Source organism: Quercus suber, unplaced genomic scaffold (genome assembly GCF_002906115.3).
Source record: "Quercus suber isolate HL8 unplaced genomic scaffold, Cork oak 2.0 scaffold_56, whole genome shotgun sequence".
NCBI classification, from domain to species: Eukaryota; Viridiplantae; Streptophyta; class Magnoliopsida; order Fagales; family Fagaceae; genus Quercus; species Quercus suber.
Genome location: NW_027069521.1, coordinates 1,488,356 through 1,509,409, shown reverse-complemented (window position 1 = coordinate 1,509,409; position 21,054 = coordinate 1,488,356). Strand labels below are relative to the sequence as shown.

The following is a 21,054-nucleotide window of genomic DNA, read 5'->3' as shown; positions in this document are numbered from 1 at the left end:
AGAGAGAGAGAGAGAGAGAGAGAGAGAGAGAGAGAGAGAGAGAGAGAGAGAGAGAGAGATTTTAGGTGGGAAAACTATGCATATATAGAATGGGAGAGAGAATGACAAATTTATAATAAGATGATGAGAATAAGAAGAGCCAAAATAAAGGAAGATAAAGGGATATAGGCAGAGTGATTTAAGATAGAGTGAGCAGTGAGAAGATAAAAAGGTAGAAGGGATGGAGAAAGATCAAAGAATGTGTAACAATAAGTTGAGAAATTAATAATAATAATAAGAAGAGTTAAAAATAAGAGAAGGATTATATATATATATATATATATAGAATTGGGTTCAAGTTACACTTGACGTAATTCTTAGTAATGTTATACCAACCAATAACTTGTTATTGAATTAATATTTTGAAAATCTAACCGTTGAATTATATGTTCTATATGTTCTTAATATGCATGCCAATTTTTATATTAATCGGATGCTATTTATCATTTGATCCATAAACTCATCTTTTATGCATTATTTTAAACTACAAAAATTTGAAATTTAACAATTGATTGATAACATGGATATTAATTTTTGATCACTTTGAAATTTTGCATGCATAAAGAATATACAAAGATAATGTAATCTAATGGTGGATTTGTCAATATTTGCATCCAATTAAAAATTATTGAGCAGTGTAATATTGTTTAGAGTTACACCAGGTGTAACTTGAACCCAGCTCATATATATATATATATATATAAATAGAGATGGGTTCAAGTTACATCTTTTCATAACATTTGATTCTTATAAGATCTACTAGAGACACTAATTTTCACATCATTAATATATTAAAAATTAATTACATAACTACCCCCGAAATTAATGTACAGCACTTTATTATTCATTTTTTTACAAAAATTATGCACCTTCTCTCTCTAATTCATCTCTCCCATGGCTCCACCTTATTACGTTGGCGCAAAACCAGCAAAGGAACAAAATATACTTAACCAATTTTATGGAGGTTGTTTTTCTCAAAAACAAAATTTTTTGGAGGTGGTTTTTAATTCTTAAACGAGTTGGGTTTTTCAAAAAGGGTGGGTCTTGGTAAATCTCGACGGTGGCAGGAAAGACTTGGTCCTTGGTTAAAAATGATGGTTTTGGTTTAAACCCATTATCACTTTGTAATACATATGTAGCTATCAATTAGAATCACAAAGAACCTTAAAATGTGCGGGGACTGTCATCGTGTGGCAAAATTGGTATCCAAAGTTTACACCAAAGAAGTAATTGTTAGAGATAAAACTTGATGATTTCACCATTTCAGGCTTGGTTTGTGTTCATATACATAAAGATATTGGTGAGAGCTTAATAAAGGAGACTCTGTAAATTATTGATCTAGTTTTGTCTATGTGTACCATCTGCTTCTAAAGGGCAAACAAATCAATACTTCATTTTCAATCTTTAACCATGAAGACTGAAGAGACAATACTTATAGCTAGTATTTGTGAGGGTGGGTCTCCATCTGAAACCCAACTAATTTAATACGTTTAGTTCTTTAACCTAATCATAAACCTGGCAGGTTTTATGCTGAAGAGGATGGAGCTATGGTAGAGGTGACGCCAAAAAGAGAAGGGAATTTGAGAAAATAAAGAATAAAATAATATACATTTATTGTGGAGGTAGCTAAGTTATTAATTTCTAGAATATTAATGATACCAGAAATTACTCTCTTTATCACCACTAGATCTTATAAAAATCAATGGCTACAAAAAGGTATCACTCTTTTGAAGTTACACCAAGTATAATTTGAATTCATCTCATATAAATATAAATATAAATATATGTATACATAGGACAGAGAAATTGTTTTTTGATTGTTAAATAATAGATTTTTTAATTCACCTTAAATGAGTGAATGTTAAAAAAATTATAGGAAAAATTAGAAAAAAAAAATGATAATAATATAACCGCTGATGTAGCAAATTAAAAATAAATGTTACGTTTCAACTTTTTGATATATATAGATATGGACACAAACCTTTTTAGAACATTTTAACAAACTATTGATGTAACAAATTTTTATTGGTTCTCATTTGAGTCTATAATTGATATCACTTTTTTACTTCCAAATAACCACTCACCATGTCAATATTTTGTAAAAACAAATTGTAAAATTATTTGTAACTTTAGCATTTTCATATTAAAACAAATTAAAATTAATTGAAAAATGCAACGCAACATGGTTTGTGCCTAAATTTAGAAAAAAAAAAAGAAATAAATTGAAGGTACTAGCAACGACAAATGCCAAAAAAATAGAGAGAGAACCAGTTTTACAGTTAGATAAACAACTGGACAGTATTGTATGTCCACACACATGTAACAATAGGCCTTTAAACAATGGAAGCCATGAATGTTTCTCTCTCCTTATCCAACGACCTTCCCTCAAAAAAATAGTTGGAGAAGAGAAGAAAGAATAGCCTCTCTTTCTTCTTCTTCCTCGTCTTCTTCTTCTCCTTTGTCTGTGTCCAATGCCCACCAAAGTGTCCACCATTATTCCACCTCTCACACATTCACCTAGCTATCTCCATAATAACAATAACTCATAATTATCATTCATCATGGAGCTGCCTGTAAATTCTCCCTATGCACCACCAAAATATGTCATGCTCTCAGGGAATAATGATAACCAAGGCAACCTCAGGCCCCCTCCTTATCGCCGTAACATTCCTCGGTACCATTCCAAAAAGTCACGCGGTAGTTGTCTCTTTAAGTGCATATGTTGCTGCTATTGCTGTCTCTTCCTCCTCACTGCCCTCTTCCTTGGCCTCACTTTCTTGCTCTACAACATGTACAGGCCCAAAGTTCCATCCTACAATGTTGATAGCTTCGGTGTTCATGCTTTTGAACTCCAATCTGATATGAGCCTCTTCACTGAATTCGCTGTGGTTGTAAAAGCTGAGAACCCAAATTCATATATGGGCTTCCTATATGGCAAAGACAGTCAGGTTAACGTGTCCTATTCGGACTCTCAGCTTTGCTCTGGGAAAATACCAAGTTTTTATCAACCAAAAAAGAATACAACAATGATAAATATTGTGTTAAAAGGCACTAGTCCATTTGGGTCAGGGCTACAACAAGCCCTTTTGGAAAACAGGCATACAGGGAAGATACCTTTGCTTGTGAGAGTGAAGGCACCAATTAACGTTGTGCTGGGACGTTTTCCATTGAGGGGGTTTGATGTCTATGTAAACTGCTCCTTGGTCATCGATAACTTGTCACCCAACAAGAAAGTTGAGATTTTATCTGCCAAATACGATTATGACATTGACTTTAATTGGTTCAAAAAACCTTGATCTTGATGTTTGTGAGTTCCTCGATAATATATACTGGCCGTGTGGAACTAGAGGCGCGCAGCAGTGGAAGCATTTGAAGGTATATAAATATCTCGGCTTCTTTTCTGAGGGATCTAAGTCAAGAGTTGAATTTCTAAATGTTCCTTCTGTAATGTTTTATATATAGTTGTATTTCAAGAAAATATATATATGCTAACAAATATTAGAGGTGTTTGCAGTTCTAGATTTGTGCAATATTATAGGCTTTTATTGGATTTGGATGCGAGTTTTCTTGTAAAAAGAATTCCTGGAAAACATCGTTATGTTTCCTCAATGTCTCATTACCTTTCTTTTTTTCTTTTTTTTATTAATTATTTTCCCCTACAAATTCTTGTTGCATTCGTTTTAGAAAGGATTCCAACGGAATGAAAAATGAGAAAATGTACCCCTTTTTTAATGAAAATTTGCGTTTGTTATTTTTGTTTCGATGAACATGAATTAATTAATAAAAATATATTTGATAGTTTACAAACTTAATTATATTTTATAATTGAATATTTCACAAAAGTTGTATTTCACCTCAAGAAAGAGAAAAAATTTCTTGAAAATTAGGAGATAATTACCTCATTGGTGTATCGTGTGTGTGTGTATATATATATATATAAAATATAAATTGTTACCATAAATTCTATGAAATTAAGGGTGACCAAGTTGAGGTCCAGACAATGTTACTCTCTTGAGATTATATGCACTATTTGCAAGATATGTTTATTAACCGATACATCTAACATTTTAGGCACGCCATCATCTCTAAGATACAACAATACAACAATCCAACCTCTCTTAAGTCCGTTACTGTTTTCTTACTAGTCTACAGTACTTTTAAGCAAGATAGGAAGCTTTAAAATAGTACTCACGTCCATACCCACATAATATAGTTATAGAAAGTACATTGCTATGTTTATGTAAAGAACAAGAGTAAAGAACACAAAGAACGAGAATGATTTTTTTTTTTTTTCTATATAATCTAGTGGTGTGTATATCCAAATAGGTAAAGGATGAGAACCTATTTATAGACTTAGTAGATTAGTAAGTTACAAAAAGATTAAATAGACTAAATAAATCTAAGATAATGGACATAAAATTATGGGTTTAATATGGTTATAAATCTCAATTAAAACCCAATCAATGAATGAAAATTCATTGTCAACAAAATATGACTATATAATTAATGGGGAAATAAATTGTAAATATCATTTTTTTTTATATATTCAAATATCCCAACAATAATGATATTTATTTATCATAATTTATTCATTAAGCAGTTCCTACTAGGTATTTATACTGAAACTTTTACTAAAAAGTAATTATTCAAAAGGAATTTATGTTTGGTTATATTATTGGAGAATATATATATATATATATATTGACTAACACAAAAATAAATGTTGTCTTGTGCTTTAAAATTAATTTTGTCACAACCTAGTTTTGTCCTCTGAAAGCATTATGGAGCTTAAATGCCAAAACCAAGAAAAAAATAATTTCAACAATAAAATGAAGAGGGATCATGAAACCATCTCAAGCATCTTAACTTGTTAAAATTTGGTCAAATTAAGATAAACTCGAGAGTTTCGTGGTAAAAAATAAGGTTGGACCAAGTTTGATCGACCATAAAATATGACTGTTGATCAAGCTCAATCTTGAACTAACATGGATATTTCAATTTCCTTTGAAATTAGGGTTGGGGCACAAAAATCCAACGTAAATCAGATGAGATATCTTGAAAGCATAAAAAATTTTGAAACCAAATCAGAAAATTGAGTAAGTATAGAAATTTTTTTATCTAATTTTGATTTCGTTCTAATGGTAGCCAAACGATCTTGTAATCATTTGAGTCATATATCATTGGAAATCTCATACGAAAAACTTCATTTTGAGGGGTCTCGGTGGCTAAAATTACAAAAAAAACAAACACACACATAAAGTCTTGTGCATAATGAAACTTCTAAACATGTAAAAACTAACCCTTTCACACGCCTGTAATTCTTATGACGAAGTCCAATTTTCTCAAAATAAAGAATAAATATAAAATTAGTGCCATATGCTTACCAAAGAAATTTGGATCACTCAATTCCTAGTTTGGAAAAGCCTCCAAATGCGTGCACAACTTGCATAATGGTGAAACGGAAATTCCAAAAGTTTGGAATATATCAACTTTCAAAGAGCATAACTTTTGATCCAGGCTTTCGATTGAAAGCAAACTTGGTACCATTGGAAAACTTGTTTCATAAACTTCCAAACATGAGCTTGGTTTATCAAATTCATGACCCAGAAGACCTTCAAAAAGACCATCAAAGATAGAGGCAATAATGCATATTGTTAGGCCAATTCCAAAACTTATGTGTGGGGATTATAAGCTTGCATGTGAGGCATTTAAGTCAGCATATGAGAATTATGCGTCGACATTTGATGCTTACAGGCTGGCTCAAATCCTTCACATGGCAGCTCTCATCTCTTCCTATATGTTAAATATTAGCATTGATGTTTATACCATATTGTATTTGCAACAGTAGATGCAGAAGAGAAAGCATAGACTGGGACAAAGCCAGAACTTAGAGTTAGGAGGGGCGGGTTTGTTGTTGGCTATGTGTAGCAGCTCTGACCTTTGACTCTACTACTACTTAGCTGTTTGAGGGATTTTTTTTTTTAGTGTGTGTGACTATGATGTTGGGTAATGACAAAATAATTTTATTTAAAATTTTTAAAGGGCTGGGTTTTTTGTGTTGGGTAAAATTAGTAAATTGGACTTATTTTGTTTTAGATTTACTGTTGGTAATTTTTGTTGTTGTGCTAATTTTCTGGGCTTGTATATTTTGTTTTAGATTTTAGATCATTGACTTTTTTATGGTCTTTACAAGGAGGAATGCTAGAGCTACAAAATTTTTTATAAATTACTGATGTAGTGAGTGATTATTAGTAAGTCAAAAAGTGGTGTAAGCAATGAGCCAAGTGCGAACCAATATGAATTTTCTACCTCAACAATTTGTAAAAATATTGTAGAAAAGTTTGTAGCAATAACATTATTCTTAAAAGAATTAATGATATTATTAAAGAGGGGCAAAGTGTAATTTTATAGAACAAATTGCTAAAATTAGGATCCGAATATATACTAATATTTTTATTAAAAAATTTGAGGGGGGGGGGGGCATTGCCCCCCAAGTCAAAGCTTGCCTCCGTCTCTGAGCATAGAATAGAAATACGAGAACGCGAGGATTACGTGATTCAATCTTAATGGCCTACGTCCACAGAGGAAACCCTTAAGGGTCACATCTTTATTATATAAGAGTGTAGTACAAAACTTGTGTTATAATAAATCATAACATGAGTATGTATAGTAGACTTCTTGTACAAGTAGGAAACTTTTCTTACACACAAAGTAGATGAGCTTGGGCCTATTTCATTGGCTAATATGTCTAATATATTTCTAACACCCCCCTCAAATTCAAGATGGAAGCTCGATGAAAGCTTGAGTTTGGATAAGCTTGAGAAAATTCCTTGAAGAAACCACAATTATGAATTGGCCAATTGAGTAATTTTGGAGTTTCAAATGAAGAAACATAGTCCAAAATCAAAATATACGCAGAAAATTAAGCAAGATAAGCTATTTCAGAAACTTTGACTTTTGGTCAAAGGTCAACGCAACAGTAAAGTCAAAGTCAACGGTTAGCGGTCAGCATGTTCTAGGTTGGTTTGGGTCGGGTCACAGATCTAGTTGGGAACATATTACATGGCACGAATACTGACGCGGGTAGATGTGGCAATGACGTTGACTAGGGCTAACGTACCACTTGTTGACATCATTCGAAGATGTGGCTCTACTAGCGTAGCATGATGATGTCATGAATGACTTCATAAGCAATTACTGTTGAGTGGAAACGCATGAAAAAGAATGTAGCGATGTAGTGGTTCGAGGAAGCATGTGCAAACGTCGTTGGTTACCGAGTTTCTAGGTTCAATAGATTGGAGTCTAGCCAAGACGTTGGAGTGGCGTATGTGGCTAGTTGATTGGCAAAGAGTGAGTAACTAGAGAAGCAAGTGGGAACGACACCGAAGCCTCTTGCTGCATGTAGCAGCATGTGCAATAGAGAGGTAAGATTGGGAAACTTGGGTTTTGCTCATAGGAGGTCATAGAATTCACCTATATGGTTGGTGTCATCAAGTGAAGCCTCAATTTGCACAAGTTTGAGAAGTGAGTCACAGATTTCTTGTGTTTTTGAATCTTAAACATAGGTGCGAGCGACGGTGGTTGTGTGATGCTGTGGAGTCCAGATCTGGAGGCAAGCAATGGCACTGTGGTGGATCTGTGTTTTGCATGTGGGAATTTTCTTTGCTATGTAGAGATATTTTGTTTGAAGCCTAGAACAAAGTTTGGCTCTGATACCATGCTAAATATTAGCATTGATGTGTATACCATGTTACATATACTATAGTAGATACGAAAGAGGAAGTATAAAATAGGAACATGAGAACACGAGGGTTACGTGGTTCAGTCTTGACGGCCTACATCCACGGAAGAAACCCTTAAAGGCTACATCTTTATTATATAAGGGTGTAGTACAAAATTTGTATTACAATGAACCATAATGACATATCTACGAAGTAGCTTGGAGATGGGAGCACTTTTTCATGCAATTTAGTCCAAACCTTGACAACCTTACCACCAAAATCTCTATCTTTGTGTTATGGCAAATATGGAAGGCACAAAACAAGCTTCATTTTAACAAACGGAAACATACAACTTTACAAGTAGTAAGAGAAATGGAAATCCTTAATCCCATTTTTAGTGTTTTATTTAAGTATAATGTACTATTGTATGCCAAGTGTTTGATTTTTTTTTTTTAAATTATTAATTTCAGTTATTTTTTGGAAAATACTAAAAATATTAATACAAATTTTATTACATAGTTTACAAATTAATGTGGCAATATAATTGATAGATTTCAATGACATAATAAATAAATATCAAAATTGCTTTATTATGATTGGTGACACATTTTTTGTAAAGGATATGTGGTAAAATTTTTAGTATCTTTAACATCACAACCAGCCTAGCCCATTTTTACATGGCCCATGGGTACAATGTCTTAGGCATAGTAAGTTATTAACTAGTTAATAGGCTGGGTCAAAAGAGAAAACCCTAGTTCATGACCCTGCTCATGGGCAATGCCCATTTTGTCTTTAGTGGGTTGGGCTTAATGGGCTATCCATGTGCTTGTATTAGCATCTTATTTAATTATTTCTTATAAGGAAAGACTCAATTTTTTATAAGGAAATAATTAATCTATTTTTTTAAAGGAAAGAATCAAAGAATTTAATACTTAATTAATATATTTTTTTTACGATTAAATTTATTTACTTTTTTGTTTTGTTGATGGAAACCTATTTAATTTTTTTTATTAAGGTTTTAAATGATTTTTTTTTTTATCTATAATAAAAATAAGTCAAATGGTTAATTCAAAGTTGCTAGACTACTAGTAAAATATATATTTAGTAAACTAATATCTTAGTGGTTGAGAGGGTTCTTTTAAGAAATTCTTCTATAATGTTCCAAGATCAATCCTTCATACTCCTCATATATATTTTTGTTATGAGTTCTAAGTTATTGAGTTAGGCAGTAGGTTGGGCTAATGGGCTGGGCTACAAGGCTAGCTTATTGGACACCCATGGGCATAAAAACTAGTCCATGGTTTGACCCTGTGAGAGACCGCAAAAGTGCCTCTCAAAAAAGAGAGATCTTTGAGTGCTTTTAAGGGCACCTCTCTTTTTGGGCAAATGGCGTGGAGTCACTACTTATTTTTTATACAAAAAAGAAAAAGAAAAAACTAACTACAAAATACATGATTGAAATAGTTCATTGTCATTGATTGAATAAAAAAGAATACATATTTGATAAATTAAGCATTACATGGCTTTGGGTCCTAGATACAAACTACCAAATAATTACATGCCTTTTTGTCCTAGTTAAAATCTACCCAAAATAAAAATAAAGACAAAGTCTAGATCTACATATCCAAAGAAACTAAATTCATAGGTTAGGTTACAGAATGGGAATGTGTTAGACACCCATTCCACTCAGACAAAGTCTGGTCTTCTAGACTCTTGTGACCAATGTACCTCTTTATGCATGACATGAATGATATGTTACACACGTGAAAAAAAAAAAAAAAAAAACTAAAAAGCTAAATCACACAAGTTTATTTATGAATGCATCCTTCTCTTTGTTAAACAAAATTCAGATCTGTTGCTGTGATAAAAAAATTGAATTGGGTTTAGAAAAATCAGATTTTTTTTTTTTTTTTGAGAACTTAAAAAAAGTGGTTTTTTGATGAAAGAAAAATCATATATGCTTTTAGGAATAGAAAAATTGGTTTTTTCATGAAAGAAAAATAAGATCTGTTTTTTTATATGAACAAAAAATATGAAAAAGATTTCTTGAGAAGAGGATTTCATTCATGAAATAAATTTGTGCTATATGCACTAAATAAAACAAACACAACCATTCATGATTTTTTTATTTATTTAAAAATCTGCTATGTTAAGAAAAATAAAATATGTATCTAAGGAAGATACAAATCAATTTTTATTTAAAAAATTTTAGATCTGCATCTAATGAAGATGCAAATCCGTTTTTGATTTGAGAAAAATTTGGATCTACATCTAATGTAGATGTAGATTAGTTTTTTATTTGAGAAAAATTCAGATTTGCATTTAATGAAGATGTAGATCCGTTTTGAATTTGAGAAAAATTTGTATCTGCATCTAATGAAGGTGCAGATCCGTTTTTATTTTGAGAAAAATTTAGATTTGCATATAATGAAGATGCAGATCCATTTTTATTTTGAGAAAAATTCAGATTTGCATCTAATGAAGATGCAGATTCATTTTTAATTTAAGAAAAAAATCAAATCTACATCTAATGAAGATGTAGATCCGTTTTTATTTGAGAAAAATAAGTGATAACATGCAGATTTTTGAAACTAAGAAATAGATCATAACAATAATAAAAAGAATCAAGAACATGTTTCAACAAAATAAATCAACAATTCATGATATGAAAATTTGAAACAACTAAACTAAAAAATATATAAATATGCATCATCACAACAAGAGAAACACAAGAAAAAAAAATGGTTAATAAGAAACAACCTCTTGCATGGAGCGCTCTTCTTCTTGAGGGGATATTTTAGGGTTCAAAGAAATTTATGCAATTATCTTTGAAACCTAAAAACCCTAGCTTTAGAGAGAATATCAGAAAGGGAGATCAGAAATATGAGAAATTTGAGAGTGTGAAAAAGTGTCTCCCCTAGAGCATAGAACAGTGTCTTGAATTTTGAGATCCAATCTCTATTTATAGAGGTAGGAATGCTTAAAAAAAAAGTAACGACGATTAAAATGTGAATCGAGATGCGTCCTTCTATGAAAAAGTCGAAAATGATGTGTTTTATCGTCACCCGAAGAGTGTCGGGCCAAAGCCCTTATAGGTGCCATTCGGCACTTTGAAAGTGCCGATCGGCACTCCAAAAGTGCCGATTAGAACTCCAAAAGTGCCGAATGGCACTCTTGGATGCCAATCACACTTTCGTGTACGGGTGCGTTTTAGACTCATTTTTTAGGTTTTCTTGAGCCGGGTCTTGCACTTAGACGTGTTTTTAATTCCTATTCTAAGATTTTTATCTCTTTTCTGAATAATTCAGGTCATTTCAGCAACAATTATCTTGAAGATAAATATTCTAAAATAAATCTTGATAAAGTTCAGATTATTCACAATTTTATTATTATCCAATTATCCTCTTTATTCTCATGCAAGCAATCCTATTTTAGACACTAATTATCAACTAATCACAAAATTATTAAATTAATTTTAATTGTTTAACCAATCAGAATTAATTTAAATTAATCATGTGTGGTCGACTCTACTTAAATACAATGCATGCTGACCATGCTTGATCATGCGATATCTTTTGATCCGACGGTTCGATTTGGAAACTAGGCATATTGTCGCGACCATTAGAATCTCAAAATCATTTTTATGATATGCAATGAACAAGTTAATGCATGTAATACAATCATAATTTTTGGGGTATATGAATGGTCATTCTAGTTATTCTCCTTGATTAAATCATGGGTGCAAAATCAAGTGTCTATAGACCCATTGGGCTAGTGGGCTATCCATGCGCCTTAATAACAGTGGGACGGACCGTCCATTAGCCCGATGGGCCGTCAGACTATTGGGTTGGGCCATGGGCAATGGGTGATTTGGTGATCTTTACATCACTCTATGGAGTATATAGTGGAACATTCAAAATGAGACTAGTGATTTTTATTCATAGAGAGAGAAGTAATATTATGCACCAACACACGACACATGGTTTGTTGATTTGCTAATATGTTATTCATGAAGGGGAGCAGGGTTGACTTTGGTTTGGTGCTTGCCTTGCCTCCTTTACATGGTATCAAATTGTATTACTTTGATGAATTTTGAGTTTTAACAAAGGAAAAGTAGTAGGTTTCAGCTAGCTTAACTGGTAAAATCTCTTATAGTTGAATAAAAGATCTGGGGTTTAATCCCTGCCTACTCCAAAAATTGATTAGTGTCTTAGTATGATGATAAAAAATTATTATCAGGAGAGGACGCTATAGGTTGAAATTCTCTCTCTCAAAAAAAAAAAAAAAATGGAAGAAGGAAAAGTTAAAGATGGTTTAACTTATTAGAAATTTTTTATGGAAAAAAAAAACAGTAACTAACTTTATTAACATCTTTTATATTTTCCATAAAAGTGATATTAAAACTTTCCTAAAATAGTTCATAAGCAAATGCCTTAATGACATCCCTTAATAAGATCCTTTTAACAATAATAAAATTTAATTTTATAGAGCAATTAGGATTTTGGAATGGTAGATAATAAGGCCCTCATCAAGATTGTGGGCCTTCTGGCCTAAGTACTTAGCATTTTTATTTTTATTTTTGGCGAAAAACATATTTTAGCCCTTACATTTTTATGCGATTCTCATTTTAGTTCCTACATTTTATTTTTACCGTTTTTAGTTCCTATCTTGAAAAACGCTTCCCGTTTTGGTCTCTGCCGTTACTTATTTAACAGAAATATCCTACGTGGCAAACGGTCCAACAGTAAATACTGACGTGTCTATTAAAATAATATTAAAAAAATATTTGCATTTTTAAAAATGCCATGTCAGCAATTTAATTTTTAAAAAAAGCCATATCAGATAGAAATAATATAAAAATTTCTAACCTAATTATTTTTTTAAAAAAGAAAAGAAATTAGTTAAATTAAATTTTTTTCCTTTTTTTTTGGAAGAACATGAAGAACGTGTTCTTCATTTTTCTTCCCCAGCTAAGCTTGCCCAGAAAATTAAAAATTTACTTTTCTTTTCTTGCATTTTCTTAGCAACCAAAACCATAAAATCACTCAGATTTACAAAATAAAAAGATATGCCCATAAAAATTTACAAAACATAAACATTCAACAAGATTTTCTTATGGTTTGAAACCAAACACAAAAAACGCAAAACTCAAACCCAGATTTTCGGCCTCCATGCACAACCAAACCCAATGAAGCCTGAATAAGATCGTAGAGAAAGCGTACACTTGATTCCACTCTGGATTCGAAATCTTCTCCAAATGAGTGGTCGATTTGGATTCAGACAACATACACCACAAACCCATAAATCAACATACACCACAAACCCATAAATCAAACCACCCACTGCCGAGCAATTCAAACCCAAAACCAATACCTAACTAATCAAACACCTAAACAAAAAATCACCAAACACCCAAACAAAACCCAAATGCACGACCAACACCACCTCGAATAGAACCCAGCCACCACCAAAACTCGGCTACCAACGAAACCCAACTACCAAAAAGACCATCACGAAACTCAGCCACCAACCAGACCCAGCAAGCATCAAATCTCACCATCAAACTGATCCAGCAAGCACCAAAACCCACCACCACCTGAGACATCAAAACCACTACAAAATCCATCCCAAAACCAAAACATAAACACCATTAGACACACAAGGAAAAAAAAAATTCAAAAAAGATAAATAAATAGAAGAGAGAGAGGTCGACGGCCATTGGTGGTGGCTTCACCGGTGTGCACAGGAGAGGGACACCACCACAAAAGCCATCAATCCTAGCCCCACACCGTTTGAAATGCCAATCTCAAACCCAAATAAAAAAAGCTTTCCACAAGTGTGAAAGAAAAGGAAAGAAAAATATCAGTGTGAAGAATTAAAAAGCCAATCTCAACCCGGAGAGAAGACGATCTCAATCCAGAGAGAAGAGAGGAGAAATAAAGAAAAAGAAAAGAGAAAGAGGTGATAGGCCACAAATTGAATTGACCCATTGTGATAGAAATTAATTAATTAATTAACCAAGTTATTAATTAATCAATTTATCATGTAAACGCGTGGTAGCATAAACAAATTACCAAATAACTAAATATGCAGCGGAAATTAAATGACACGGTGATTTGTTTACGAATAGGGAAAAACCTCACGGCAAAAACCCCACCGGATGTTTTTCAGGTCACCACTCCCGAAACTCCACTATTATCAAATCAAGCGGTTACAAGTAAAGGAATCCTAAATACCTTACCAACCTACAGTTGAACCCTTACCCCAATACCCAATTGGACTTGATCTGTAGTGATAATTCCCACCTTTGATGCACGACTCCCAAGTATGTGACTAACCAATGCGCGGATCTCAGTACGCGACTTTAAACACCAACTTGAAGGAGAGGTTGGCTGCAAAGTTCTTCAGTTCATCCTACACGATGAAGATTGAGAAAATGCTTGATCACAAAACCCTTTGTTGCAAAATACACAGCAACTTCTTCAGAAGAGATGAACTAGGGCAAAAACTTTATCTTTGGTCACAATTTGCTTGAACAGAGTTTGCTCAATGCTTGTGTAACTTGTGAACACTTTGACGGCCCTTAAAAGAATCCTTTTATATGTTTAGGGTTAGGAGAAAAGAAGGCCCAAAACCATATGCACGGATTCCAAGAAATTAAATCAGAAAATCTAATTTTATAATTCTCGACAGATAGTAGATGTCGAGATTTAATGAATTTGCACTTCAGCTTATTTTTCTTGGACAGACTTGATGACTTCAACACTTGATCTTGAAACCTTGTTTCTTGAAGTATTAAAAATACCTAGAACTACCAAATTACAAGTAGAATGCGTTTTGTCAAATGATTAGCCAATTTACACAAATGAATGACATATGTTCTTAACAAGTGAAATACATATGTCCTAACAATCTCACCTTTTGGAAATCCGTGACAAAACCACAACAAACAAATGAACATTTGAGAGAAGTTATAAATCACTCAACTCATATTCACTTGTTGAATACAATAAAATCTATCCTAACACAAACCTTTGAAAAACTTTACAAGAAAAGAGTTTATGACAAGTAGACTTTGACAACCTGTATTTTTGAAACACTTTAAACAAAACTCATCAAGGCATCTTTGTGTAAAGCAGAAATAATAGATTGCATACAAGTATAAGAAACATGTGTATAAAGATAGAGAAGAAATAACACATGAAGAGAGAGGTGAAAAAAATATACATCTAATATATAAAGAATATACGTACAATGTATGTAAAAACTGGTCTCAAGACCTCATATACAAGAACAATGTATCTAAAAAGTAGAAAAGAAAAAGATACATCAAAGCCTCACTACATCCCTCAAATATCAACACTCCCCCTAACAAAAATGTCCTATAGTAACTCTCCCCCTAAGATGACTACTTTCATATCCAAAACTACTCCCCTTTTTTGTCATGAGTGACAAAAGGTAAGAGTGTCAAGCAGACATCTCATCAGTAGAGCTAGTATCTCTATTATTATCCAAAGCATCATCGTCATCATCATCCTCAGAGTTAGAAGCCGCTGGAGGAGGTGGTAAAGGAGTAGCCTCAGAAGCAAACCCACCCATGGTTGCCTGCTGTCGTGCAATACGACCAACACGAACATTCACCTGATACAACTTAGTAGAAAGTGTATCAAGACGAGCATCCATGCACTGCAGCTGCGCCATGATGTCTCCGAGAGATACATCATCCATAAAGGAAGAAGGAGCAGATGTAGATAGAGCGGTACGAGATGGAGTAGAGTGGGAGGAAGGATTGGAATCCAGCTGTCGCGACCTAAACTGCGCTGCATTACATTTTACAGTAGCGGCGTCTATGGCATAAATGTGTGTAAAGTGGTCGGACACAGGAAAAGGGACAAAAAAATGGCGTAAGATTCTCGTGATAGCGGAAGGAAAGATGAGCTTATCACGGGACGCCGAATCTAAATGAACATCAATGATAGAAAGAATGAAATGAGAAGGAAAATTTATAGTAAGATGCTCAAGAAGAGATAAAAAAATCGAGCACGAGGCTCTGTGATGGAGTTGTAGTGAGATAGTGGATGGAGTACAAAAGTCATCACCATGTTTAAGAATCTAGGACCTTTAGTAAAAGGTCTACATGATATATACTAATGTTTACCCCAATCAGCGGGGCGCTCATAAAAAGCAGATATGAGCTCATCTTTGGACACAGTCCTCAGATGCTCACAAGAAGGATAATCAGGAAACTTTATCCTAGGAACCCGTAGCACATCCGCAACTAGCGGCGATGTGATAGGGATGCGCATACCTCGAACGCGAATGAAAAAGAGAGGTACTGAACGATCAATCCCATGCATGTTGGAGTAAAACTCCTGAATGAGTACGAGAGGATAAATGACTAGGACGTCACATAGTGACTCCCATCCCCTACTATGAATGATAGAGGGAAGGTCAGTATTGGCGAAGTCTGCCAAAATGACTTGGTGTTCCAAATGAATACCTCATCGAGAAAAGTTTTTTAAGAATGCCTTGTGGGCATCATTATCACGGAACTGAATGTTAAGAGGAACAGAATCAGAAAAGGAGGAAGCTTCAGAACGAAGAGGGTTCCGAGCAGAAGTGGATTTACGCTTAGGTGCCATAGACACTACTAACGTAAACAAAATGAGAAAGAGATAGAGAAGGAGACAATCAGAAAAGTCCCAAAACAATTCATATATATCAAATATATTGAACAATGAGTACGTATGCATGAGGAAAGCATGAACATGTGTCATGCAAAATAAAAATCATCATGGGTTTAGCCCAATCCAATCCTACCAGCACACAAGCATAGAACACACATCTAAATGCATGAAAATACCATTTTAATGCACATGAAATGCAATGTATGACATTTTGAACACATTTAAGTGAAAACCGAACCCAAAATCTCAAAAAAAAACTCATCAATTTGAAAAATCCCAAAAAATTTTCAAAAACCCCAAAACCTAAGATTCAAAACATGAAATGCATGAATGATGAAGGAAAAAGAGATCTTACCAAGTGATTTGAAGCAAGGAATGGCCGAAAATCGCGTGGGTTGAAGATTTTGAGTGAGAAAAAGGGTTTAGGGAGATGAACAGCCGTGGATAGGTCGAGAGAGATTGAGAAAATGAAACCTGAATCGTGACAGCAGCTTATATAGGAGCATCAGTAAATCTCGACAGCTGAGGTGTCGAGAGGTATTGAGGAAGCTATCGAGGTAGGTGTCGAGGAAATGGCCTTCGATAACTAAAGGTGTCGAGAGGTATCGAGGAATAAGAAACATTTCAAAGAACAGAAGCTCGATCGATCGAGAAGGTAACGAGGAGGCAGGAACTTTCTCGATCGATCCACCAGGTGTCGAGGATGTGTCGAGATTGTGATAAGAAAAAGGCTTGAAAATCTCAACAGATGACAAGGTAACGACCAGCTTTTAAAAACAGTTTTTCGAGAAGTGAAAAATACAGACATAAATGCAATCCATCATGCACCTCAATCAATGATCCAATCAACATATTAAACTCTCAAAATCATCTCTCAATAAATATTTTAAGCACATGGATCCTCAGAAACACAGACACACACTAAACAAGTCTAACCAATTTTATTTTTCAAAAACAAGTCAAGACAGTTTAGTGAGCATACATTAGCACATGTAAACACTTATGATGGCCAAATCACATTGTACCTGCACATGTATCAAGAGTAGCAAAGAATATTGCGTGTTGTGTGTGAAAAACATCGCAAGATTGCATATGTGTATACATGTTATGACGATCTGAGATATGAGAAAATGACTTTAACTCAGACATAATCATAACTGTTTGATGAGGATTATCACCTTCGAGGTACATCTTATAACTCCCACATCTCCTAGAAAACACGCTTGCAATCATATTTAAAGCATTTTTGAAATTTTTGCTTTTTATTTTTCTTTGCATATTTTCTTTTATTTTTAGCATATCATGCATGGGCATAAAAAGAGAGAAAAGAAATACCCAAGATGTTAAGCATAGACACTGCACTTTTTCTATGCCGAAGCATACAAGTGTCTTTGACACTGCACTTCTGCAATGCCGAAGCATACATGTGTTATATTATGATTAGTGGGTAACAGTGGTGAGATGATTATTTATACCTTTCTTTTAGAATTTTCTAGTCATACCCGTCAAAAAGAGTGATACGAGTGTTAAGTTTAAGATATAACTTAATCTTACTCATCACAAACAAGAGCCACAAAACTCACTTGTTTAGTTGTGCATAGAGATGCTCATCTAAGCTACACAAGATACAAAGTTTAGAAAACTTTGTTTCAATGGCCATCCAAGGTACATAAGTACTAAAGTACATAAAACACACATTGTTTTTGTATTTTTATGATTTTTCAATTTTTTATTATTTTTATATCAAAAACAAAATAAACAAAACTGAAAGTAAACACACAAAAACATGTTAAACAAAGCAAAGTATAAAACTAGACTGACTCAAAATAAATGCAAAACACACAAGCAATGCAACAAACAGAAATAAGAAGATAGAAGAAAGTTATGAAATCACTTAGAGTCCTTTTTCTTCCACACCTTGGAAAAACCTTTCCTTTGATTAAACCCTTGAACTGGCGGTGAGAGGGAAGAATTGAAACCGTTCAAGTTCGAAAGGAACATGAGGGATTTAAGAAGATTACCAAGAGGAGTAAGAGAGGATTGAAGCTGATTTTGGCTTCCAGATGCGATCATGCTGTTGCTCTGTTGAGTGGCTAGCCACTTATAGCAATTTGGTCAAGTATGACCGGCAGCTCTACAATGATGACAGAGATGCTGCTTCTTTTGTTCAGGCTTTTGAGAGTTAGCCTTCTTAACTCTAGGGTTTTTAACATCTTTCTTATCCTGCTTATGGGGTGCTCCTAAGATAGACTTACCCTTATCTAAGTTTTCACTAGCTAATTTAGTTTTATCATCAGTGTTCTCAATATCAGTGTTATTAGCAGGAGAAATAAAAACAGTAGCACTAGTAGAAGCAATATGAGAGGAAGAAAAACCATACCCTAAACCTGTTCGATTCGAAGCAGATTTTTGAATGCTGAGCATCTCATCAAGCTTTGCACTTGAAGTCCTCTCCAGTTGAGCTTTGACTTGAAATAGCTCCGCTTCAAGCTTCTTGGTCTTCTCAGTTAGGAAATTGTTCTCAAAACTCAGCGCTCCAATAGTTTGATTCGTCTCATCAAACTTTGTGGACAACTCTTTACGATCAAGTTCCACATCACAAAGTTTCTTATTGGCTAGCCTATACAATTTCTGATGCTTCTTAGAGAGCTTGTAAAGTTTCTTATAAGCTGAATGGATATCATCTTGATCATCCATCTTCTCGAATTTGGACTCCACCAATTCTTCTTCTTTTTCCACTTCTTTAACAATCCCTTTAGTAGGATTGATAGCGGCAGTGAAGGCATTTAAGATTCCGTCATCCTCATTGTCGGAATCATCTTCAGGCTCAGTGTCATTCAATGTTGCAGCAAGTGCCTTACTCTTTCCAATGCTCTTGAGATATGTAGAGCAATCATGCTTCATGTGACCGAATTCATGACATCCAAAACACTTCGGTCCTGCAGGAACAGTGTACTGACCGCCATCCTTAGCATCCTTTTTCCCTTTGTCTTGCCCTTCAGACTGAAAAGAACTGGATTGTTTGCGGTTCTTATCGAAGCTCCTCCCATTGGCATTCTTCATAAACTTCTTGAACTGCCTCGTAATGTAGGACTTCATCTTGGAATCTTTATCATCGGAAGACTCATTTGTATCATTGCTCTTTGCCTTCAAGGCCATGCTCTTGCCTTTACCCGTCTTGCCAATCCTTGTCAGCCCTAGCTCATAGGTCTGCAGGTTTTCAACCAGCTCAGTCAAAGGAATTTTGTCAATATCCTTTGATTCTTCTATCACCGTAATCTTGGCATGGAATCTCTCGAGTAGAGCTCTAAGCACCTTCCTTACAACCTTGGGTTTAGGGATGATCTCCCCAAGAGTAAAGGCTGAGTTCACTATGTCCTTGAACTTGGCATAGAACTCATCAAATGACTCATCCTCCTTCATCTTTATTTTTTCAAAGCTTGTAGTGAGCTTTTGAAACTTTGAATCATTGATAGCTTTTGTACCTTCATAGGTTGTTTGGAGGATGGTCCATGATTCCTTAGCAGTTTCAGTTGAGGATATCTTCTTGAACTCCTCATTGGTGACCGCACTGAATAACGCATTCAATGCCCTGCTGTTGAAGTTTTCCGCCTTGATCTTGGCTTCATCCCAATCGGCCGGTACTTCCTTTAGCTTAGTCCAGCCAATCTCTATAGCTTGCCACACATTTTCATCTAAGGACTGCAAAAAAGCTCTCATGCGTACTTTCTAGTATGCATAGTTAATCCCATCAAATAAAGGAGGTATAATTAACGACTGTTCTCTATCCATGACAAACAAGGGTTAATGGATCAAATATAGCAGAGATTAAAACCTAATCAGAGTGTGCCTGCTCTATTACCACTTGATAGGCCACAAATTGAATTGATCCCTTGTGATAGAAATTAATTAATTAATTAACCAAGTTATTAATTAATCAATTTATCATGCAAACGCGTGGTAGCACAAACAAATCACCAAATAACTAAATATGCAGTGGAAATTAAATGACACGGTGATTTGTTTACGAATGGGGAAAAATCTCGTGGCAAAAACCCTATCGAGTGATTTTCAGGTCACCACTCCCGAAACTCCACTATTATCAAATCAAGCGGTTACAAGTAAAGGAATCCCAAATACCTTATCAACCTACAGTTGAACCTTTATCCCAATACCCAATTGGACTTGATCTGTAGTGACAGTTCTCACCTTTGATGCACGGCTCCCAAGTACGTGATTAACCAATGCGCAGATTTCAGTACGCGACTTTAAACACAAACTTGAAGGAGAGGTTGGCTGCAAAGTTCTTCAGTTCATCCTACACGATGAAGATTGAGAAAATGCTTGATCACAAAACCCTTTGGTGCAAAATACACAGCAACTTCTTCAGAAGAGATGAACTAGGGCAAAAACTTTGTCTCTGGTCACAATTTGCTTGAACAAAGTTTGTTCAATGCTTGTGCAACTTGTGAACACTTTGACGGCCCTAAAAAGAATCCTTTTATATGTTTAGGGTTAGGAGAAAAGAAGGTCCAAAATCATATGCACGGATTCCAAGAAATTAAATCAGAAAATCTGATTTTATAATTCTCGACAAATAGCAGGTG

General features: G+C 34.3%; 1 protein-coding gene across 1 annotated transcript; it reads left to right on the top strand.

Moving 5' to 3' along the window:
* The first annotated feature begins 2,322 nt into the window (after positions 1-2,322).
* Positions 2,323-3,698, top strand: LOC111998564 (NDR1/HIN1-like protein 6). The gene has a single exon (XM_024030653.2). The coding sequence runs from the start codon at positions 2,601-2,603 to the stop codon at positions 3,333-3,335; it is 735 nt and encodes a 244-aa protein (XP_023886421.1). The 5' UTR covers positions 2,323-2,600; the 3' UTR covers positions 3,336-3,698.
* Positions 3,699-21,054: the final 17,356 nt, after the last annotated feature.